This window comes from Macadamia integrifolia, unplaced genomic scaffold (genome assembly GCF_013358625.1).
Source record: "Macadamia integrifolia cultivar HAES 741 unplaced genomic scaffold, SCU_Mint_v3 scaffold_19A, whole genome shotgun sequence".
NCBI classification, from domain to species: domain Eukaryota; kingdom Viridiplantae; phylum Streptophyta; class Magnoliopsida; order Proteales; family Proteaceae; genus Macadamia; species Macadamia integrifolia.
In genome coordinates, this window is record NW_024870640.1 from 305,956 (window position 1) to 314,832 (window position 8,877).

The 8,877-nt window shown below is 39.7% G+C and overlaps 1 protein-coding gene across 1 annotated transcript; it reads left to right on the forward strand.

Annotated features, from left to right (window-relative positions):
• The first annotated feature begins 648 nt into the window (after positions 1-648).
• On the forward strand, positions 649-8,877 carry LOC122071292 (CTD nuclear envelope phosphatase 1). The gene is made up of 6 exons (XM_042635619.1): positions 649-1,256; positions 2,965-3,093; positions 3,183-3,303; positions 3,384-3,465; positions 8,109-8,262; positions 8,383-8,877. Exons 1-6 carry the CDS (start codon positions 948-950, stop codon positions 8,515-8,517), a joined length of 930 nt encoding a protein of 309 aa, XP_042491553.1. The 5' UTR covers positions 649-947; the 3' UTR covers positions 8,518-8,877.

The following is an 8,877-nucleotide window of genomic DNA, read 5'->3' on the forward strand; positions in this document are numbered from 1 at the left end:
AAAAAAAAAAAAAAAAAAAAAAAAAAAAAAAAAAGGCATATTTAGTACACGAGACTCTCACAATGATAGAGATAAAAAATAAATATATCTAATACACGAGACTCCTATCATTAGAAGGGTTTGAAAAGGATTGTACAGAACCTGAAATCCAAATCATGGCTCTATCACCTCCTCTCACTCCCAAGCCACAAGTTGTTAAAATTCGAAAGAACTATGGCTATTCAGCCGTGGATGTAGGACCCACAAAAATCCCACGCGTCTCTCCAAATCAATCCGGCTATAGGCTCGGAACATTTTTGGGACTTTGCATCGTCAACCAATTTTTTGACCTTTTTTACATAATACCCCTTGACTAATTTAAAACCACCATATTACCCCCACACACATGGCAAAGTGAAGCGTGTGCCGTATAGTCTCCGAGTCAACAAGGCCAACGTCCAACACTTGAAAAGTCCCAATCCAACTCCCACAGGGCCAGGGCCAGGGCCCACCCAAGTGTCCCGGAGAAAGATAGATCATCATCACCCTACCATATGATTGGCCTCTTGGTCCCACCCCTACCCCAAATGGTAGGACCCACTTCTCTCCAATCTAACTTGGTTGAGGCAGAGCTAAAAATAAAAGGGATAAAGAATTAAGGATGACCAGCTAAGCGGGGGCAGCACCACCGTCACCAGCAGCAGCACGGCAACACCAAAACGAAAGAGACAAACAAATCAAAAGGAAAAGAAAAGTCCAAATAGCCAATCGTAGCAGAGCTAGAGGGAGGGAGAGAGACAGAGATAGAGAGAGAGAGGGCTTCCCTCCATGAATTGATTGGCTTTCGTTTATTTCATCTGTTTCCTCTCTTTCGTGAAGATTCTTGAACTCAGAAGTCAGAACTGAGAGAAGACAACTTCTTATCCATTTCTCTCTCTGTGTCTTCTGGTTATCTGTGTCTCTCGGCCATGGCCGAGCTGGCCCAGGCCGAAGTGTACGCGCCGTCGCCTAAGCCTCTCCAAGTATGGAGGACTGTGTTGAGTTGGTTGGTGTTTTTCTTCCAAATCTTCCTTCAGATCCTGAGGGGAACGCCTTCCATAGCTCAGGTTCTCTCTTATGTCGGACTTCGACACCCTTTGCTTACCTCTTCCTCTTCGTCTCCCTCTTTTAAGCCCTTGCCTGTCGTTGAACTCCCTCTGCAAGATTCGCTTCCCACGGATTCCCAAATTTGCTGCAGCGGCGACCTCGTTGTTGATGACCGGATCGAGAAACTTACGGTACGCTCGTTTCACTTGATTTCGAATTTTTAGACTGATTTCATTTGCTTCCCTTCCCTCTGAGCCCTTACTATGGGTATTGATTTTGTTTCCCCTTTTCCATTTTTTCAATTTATGCGCTCGATGCTTTTCGATTTAATGGAAATATATACTCTTTTGGCTTCGAGTCCTGGATTTGATATTTTGATGCTTGCGCATGTAGTAGTTTCTTACTGATGATCTCATAGCATTGATAGATTGTCGAGGGTTACTGTATGAGTTAAATTGTTCTACAATACAACCTCACCATTGTTCTTCTTCGTAAGAATAAATATGTTCTGTCATTTCCTGCACGTAACTTAATGGTATTGAGTTTATTTTTCTATTGATGTTTTTAGTCTAGGATAGGCAGTTTCTGGTCTCAGAGAAGTGCTCCCTTCCCTTCTTTTCTCCCTTTTTCTCCCTTGCATTTCAGGAAGTAGGTTACTCACACTTGGAACAGCGCGTATGGGAAGAGGGAAGTGTCAGGGGTGTTCTGTCAATTGGTTTATTCGGACCTATTTCTGATGATGGATCTCAACCTGGAAACTTAGATCGTTGTTTTTCTTCTGCCATATAGTCACCATACAAAATTGGCGATTGACGTTATGAATTATTAAAAACGTTAAGAGCATCCTCTGCCAAGGATGAAAAACAATGGATTGGTACATTAAGAACATGGGGGAAGGTGAAGGATGGGGCTCTCTGTGTAAAGGGAAATTGAAAATCCCCTTCCACCGTATGATATGGGAGATATTCTCTATATCATTATGGGATAAAGCAACGGTTCTGGTCTTTCAGAGCCTCACAGACCCTGATGTCCCTCCCGATTGTAGCCATTTCGGCAGGAGAACAAGATGGATAGTACCTAGTGACTGAGGACATGATATATGTTTAGGGAATCTCTGAGAAATGCAAAGGAAATACTGGCCACATAATATAGCCAGTAAGATTGAAGGAATTAATCGGGAAACAGCCTCACAGCAAAGGGGGGTAAGGCTGCGTTCAATATGATCCTCCCCAAACCCTGCCGTGGCGGAAGCCTTGTGCACTGGGTTTGCCCTGGACTTACTAGTTTTGTTGATATTTTGTGGACTTATTCATGGTGGATCATGTCCTTCTGCTCAAACTGTGCCTCCAACCACATCCCACCGTACCCCTGAACAAGTTAAGATTTCAATTGTAAAATAATCATCTCAAAAATGAGAGAGAACAGCCTAGTGATTCTACCCATTGCCTATCGCTATCAGCTGAAGCTGGAAAGTTGATCACGGAGACAAAATTTCCAAGGCATAGAGGGCACAAAGTTGCAGATAAACATTGTACCTGTCAAATCAGCATCAGAGGGAAAATTCAAGGTTGAGAACAGTTTCTCCCAGTAGACTGTTTTCAGCACAGTCGTTGCACGGAGATTAAGATTTTTTCCCTCTCAAACTGTTGTTCCTGGTTTTTGTTCTTAGTTGATTTCTATGATTTCTATTATTCATACAATGAGAAAATCATTCATCGGGAAGTATTGGTGTCTTGCTGCAAGCCTCGTCAAGAAATAAAAGCCTTACCTCATGCCTGGGCATGTAAGCAGTGACTGGAATTATGATATGCTGCTTATTATAATGCTGAACTGAAAATGAAACTGAAAAAACATGTCTTTTGCTTATATAGGTTCTGATAAAGGTAGCTTGGCATGCAGGTGGTTCTTGACTTGGACGAGACATTAGTATGTGCGTATGAGACATCTAGCTTGCCTCCCATTGTTCGTAATCAAGCTACAGAAGCTGGGTTGAAGTGGTTTGAGTTGGAATGTATATCCTCAGAGAAGGTCTGCCTTTACTAGCTGCTAATCTTATTTCCTTGGCTTCCTATTTTGATGCACGAGAGAAACTTGAAGATGTATTCTCTTTGTTGAAGGAATGTGATGGAAAACCCAAGGTCAATCATGTCACGGTGTTTGAACGTCCTGGTCTGCATGAATTTTTGAAGCAGATTAGTAATTTCGCAGACCTTGTGCTATTCACCGCTGGGCTTGAAGGTTTGCACATTACTTCATCACCTTTTTACCATTGATTTCATCAACTGTTTTCCATAAACTCATCTTCTGGAACTATACAGGTTATGCTAGACCTCTTGTTGATAGAATAGACGTTGAAAAGAGATTTAGCCATCGACTTTATCGGCCTTCAACAATTAGCACGTAAGTCTTGCTGTAGTTCAATGGTATTTGCAAGGGTGGGTGGGATTTAAGACTTTGAAGCTACTGTTATTTTAGGATACGTGTTTTGGGAATTCTATAGTTTGAGGGCAGATAGAGTTACCAATTCCTAAAATCTTCAATTGGATACATTTTCCCTATGTATCATGTTTTATCTTCCTCTGATGGTATGCAGCATTTCTACTACAGTAGTGTATGCATATGTTTCTTTTTTCTGTTCAATATCATAACTTCAAAGTGCAAATGGATGTGGTTTCCATAAAGGAAGTAAATGGAGCAAAACTGAAAAGTCTCTACAGACTTTTCATGAGGCCCTCATTTTGCTTCCTATGCTATGTTGCCCACATATTCTTAATTAGATTTTCTTGATGTCATACGTTATCTTGTTCTTGTGGAATTTCAGTAAGCTATTGCTAATGTTTCTCATCATTTATAAGGTCTCCCTGGGTGCTGTGGAATTTCTTTCTGGCCATCCATGTGATAACTACTTCCCAAATATTGATCTAAATATTAGGATCATATCACTTGGGTCATCTGCTTGAGTCCACCATGGCATCTGTGCTTGACTAAGTATTCTCCACACTGTTGATGGAGTTTAGGGACACATTCTGAGGAATAGTCTTCAAAAATGAAATTTATCATGCTGTTCATGTCAAGAATTGCAGACAAATGTTTTGCATTGATCACAAAATCTGTTACAAACAAGCAATCCTTGTAGGTTGCGAGATCTGCTAGCTTCAGAATTTACTGAACTGTTTTACTCACTATTTCTCACAAGGCATAAATATCATATCTATTGGAGGAAATCTAACTTGTAGGCTTTTGTAGAAATTTTTTATGAGTTCCATAGCAAAAATATCTAGCTGACCCAAGAATCTTTTCTTGTGAGCAGTCTGAAAGGGCTCCAAATATGGCCTAATCATCTACCTTCCATGGATTCACCTCAAAAGATCTTTGCGATATTTAAGGGTGTACCCAATGCACGAGGCTCCTGCTACTGCAGGGTGGGTCTGGGGGAGGGGTCATATGTACACAGCTTTCCCCACTTTTATAAAAAGATGTTTCATTGTTCTAACCCGCGATCACCAGGTTGCAATAGAGCAACCTTACCGTCACACTGAGGCCTGACCTATCTTTGCGATATCACAAAGGGAAACAAAAGAGAGTCCTCTTTTCTGGAAATTTTATAGAAATTGTGATTACTTTTGTAGCTCTTATTACAAGGTGAAAAAGTCCAATAAATTAACGGTCGGTTATCTAGGCCCATTTCGTGGCTTCATTTGATCTAATCTAGATTCTAGGATCATCTCCAAGGGATCCATGGACTTATAATGTTTTGGAAGTTGGCTTCTATTGGTAAGGGAGGCAAACTGATATGGCGTTTAGAGGATGGACAAGATCTACTCACAAGGTGATTAAGCTGGTTGTAGTTTGGTCTACTAGATGGCTGCGTCACCTTGGAAGTTTTTCTTGACATCTCTGTAGACTATTTCATGTTGATCCAATGTGGCTTCCTCTAATGTGATTCCCATGCAGATCCAACATGAGTTGGGTCCTTCTCTGCCCAACTCTCTTACAATGAATGTTGATGGTAGCTTCTTGATCAAACTCTATCATTTACTACCCATGTATTGGCATCTTTTCCTTGTGTTTTTAGCCCTCCATTTGTTTTTCAAAATGTAATGAATCTTCGAAGGTATATATTGCCACATGGCCAACCCTAATTGACTTCAAAATTGACAGGTAATTAGAGTATCATGGAGCATACTTGTACACAAAATTTGGGATCTGAATGATCTGTCATGTGGTAGATATTGGGCCCTACCACCTTACATTCTATGTTGGGACCTTATTACTGTTTATTATGATGTATTATGTTTAAAAATTGTAGTTTGCATATATCCTAAGCTTGTCCATGCATATCATTAGTGTTTTAATGCATATCTTTAGTGTCTCTCCAATACGTATCCGGGACGTCACATTAAACCACCCTTCCAATATGCTGACCGATACTGATACTTGACACCTTGATCCCAACACCCTCATCTGAGGTATCTCTTTTTTTTTTTGGCATCTAATGCACAAATTCAGCTCCATAAGGCACTATGGTCTTAAAGCTGTCTTAACTCTTAAAAAAACATAATCTTTGTCTTTAAAGGAAGGCATCAGCCACACAACATTCCATAATCTTTTCTCCACTTAGCCCACCTGCTGTAATTCATTGGAAACCTTGTCTTCAATGATACCTCCTTCCTTACTGATCATTGAACTGGGACAACGAAAATTGCTCGGGGGTATCTCTTGGTCATCAATCTTCATCCCTGTTACTGCGTTTGGCAGCGAATTAACTTCATTGATGTGATGAAAGCTGTAATGAATTGGATCTATACGTGTATCCAATATGCATCACAATGGTCACATCTGGTCTTCTGTAAGGATGGGATATCCATGAATGCTGTACTTCTGTCCTCATTTTGTCCTTATCATTTCATAATAGAGCACCAATTCAGTGACTAACATCTCACATCCTTTGGTTGAGAAGCCTTGATTTTTTTTCTTACAAGTGCTTCATACATTGTGAAAGGGATCACCTCTTATAAATTTTCTCTATTATAAGATTACCTTGTTTCCAAGAGGTAAATAGGTTAAGTGTTATAACTAATTCATTTTATCCCCGAAACTCTCAGGTAATAGATGAGAAGATGGATGGATTGCTTTCTTCTATTTTGTTGCATAGAGTGCATCTGTTTGCTAGTTGAAACTGCTTGACTGAAATTTTCATTACGTGTTAGTCCCAGGACCTGCTTAATTTTTTAGTTCACAAATTCAACTCCATTTGACGAGGTGATACTTCCGTTTTGTACCCACCACAACCCCTCTCCTCTCCCCCCTCCCCCCCCCCCCCCAAAAAAAAAAGGGTTGGTGTTGATTTTTCTTTCCCCTTAAATTACCAAAGGTATAGTTTAGTTAATATGGACTAGAGGCATATAGGAAGACTTGGTCATTCTTGCAGCTAATTGTTATCGTCTTCTTTATTGCCATGCTAATCCCTCCAATCTTATAATTACTGGATTTTCAATTGTGATTCAATCAAGCTTTGGCTCAGTTGCAAGTACCTAGCATCTGAATGGGAGCTATCAGATAAAGCAACCCCCTAGCTACACTTTTCTTGAACTACCCATCTTCTAGGTTACAGATTCCTGTGAAGCACACTACTACATTTACTTGCAATCTTGATAAGTCTTCAAAGCATAGGATTTTGACTATTATGTTTGCCGTTCGAGTCCTTTTGGTCACCAAGGACACATTATGTTGGTAATAATTGAAGATATTATCGAAGCCCTTCTTTTGCTGGAAATTTATGAGGCTAATATTTTTTCCTCTTCTGTATTGATCTTAAAATTGCACTCCACATTATTGGAAGTAGCTTCACTCCCAGTTTTCTTTACACTTGGTATGACTCCAATACTTAAATTCTTCTTTGTATCAATATATTTACTACAAATCCGTTTCTTCTCCAAATAATCTTGTCTAGGCATTCTGATATAGTTTTTTTCCCAGATAGTGAGGACTATCTGAAGATCTTTGTTCTTTTTAGTTCTCATCTTAATTGTCCAAATAAGAGGCAGTAGTTGACTTTCCCTGGCCTACTTCCACAAAGTTAGTTTTTGATGTTTCATTTTTGTTTTAATCTGTCTGAATCATTCTCTTCCAAAGTTCCATAATGGTGGTTAATAAAATTGATCCATGACGATGGTGCTCAGTATCTCCTATGTTGTTGCTGACATGCACTGCAATGTTTTCTTCCGTTACTCTTCTTAGTAACAGTGCTAATAAGCTTGTTGAAAAGCCTAGTAGCTAGGATAGCCATCTCCCATGCATTTGCAAACCTCTATTGGGACTACATCTGTTCTAAAGTAGAAAGTTACATACATTGGCTGCAATAGGCATTAATTAGTGATGAGATCATGAGACAAAGTTGTGGTTCTTTTGCATGTTATATACCTGAAATGAATGAGCTGAATTATTTGGCTCATATATATGATTGATAAACACTGTTCTGTGGGATTTGTCATTCATATTAGCTCCAGATGTGACTTTGAAATGGGTTTGAGAGGAAACTCTTTTCTTTATGGAAACAAGTTGTGAGGAAACTTGGGCATGGATTAACATAGGACGGATTTGCTTCCAAATTTGGTCACATGATATTTTCTAGGCATCTGTTCTAGATTTCAGTACAATTTATCTGTACACATGATCCATGTCATCTTTCATGAACCAAGATACTGCTGGAGGTTAGGAATAAAGAAATATCTATGGGATTATCTTTAGGTCATCTTAAAATATGGCTTGATCTAAAGTACCTCTGCATGGTGATCTTTTTAATGCTCCATATGATTCAGCTCCTTTCTCCCTGTATTCCCAATTTGACACACTTCCGCTTTGCTATGAAGTTTGTGTTCTGTGAGGGCCATGAGATGGAAAGTAATATTTCCTTCTCCTTCCCCCTCTGTCATTGGTTGAGGCATGCCACTTGACTAAAATAACCTTGGATGTTTTTAAATTTTGAAATGATCCAGGGATAAGTCATTATTTGAAGAATCTTCTGGTTTTGCATGAATCAGGGAATACCGGGAACACGTGAAGGATCTGTCTTGCTTATCAAATGATCTCTGTCGAATTGTTATTGTTGACAACAACCCATTCAGTTTCTTGTTGCAGCCACTGAATGGAATACCATGTGTCCCATTTTCTGCTGGGCAGCCTTGTGATGAACAGGTAACTTGAAGTATGGCTAGTCCTAGACCACTGAGAATTTAAAGTTTTCATGTTCCCTTCATACAGGTTTTTCAATTATTTTCTTGCCACCTTTTCTGATTGAGTCGTTTCTTCATTCAGCTTTTGGAGGTGCTTCTGCCACTCCTTAAGCATCTCTCTTTGCAGAAGGATGTAAGGCCTGTACTCTATGAAAGGTTCCACATGCCTGAATGGTTTCAGAAGCATGGAATCCCCGTTTCTGACTTGACACTGTAGGTACGGATGATATATTGGAAAGCCTTGGTCCTCATAATCAAATGTCTGCACAGAAGCACATCCCTGAATTTGCAATGCAAGTTACCATATTTAAGGTGGAGGCACCATTGACAAAATTCTCGAATTTGCTGAATTTGTTTGTTAAAGTCTGCATGTAGGCAAAATTTCTAACTGTGAATTTTAGAATGGTTCTGGCTCCAATTGCCCATGTGATTTGGTTCTGTAATTAAATGTTGTGGGTGTTTGGATAGTTGTACTTCGTCAAATGCTATTGCTGTATGTGTTGAAAGAGTAGGAAGGCATTCATTGTAATTGAACGTTCTGAATTAGGTTGTAATTGAACGTTCTGAATTAGGTCCA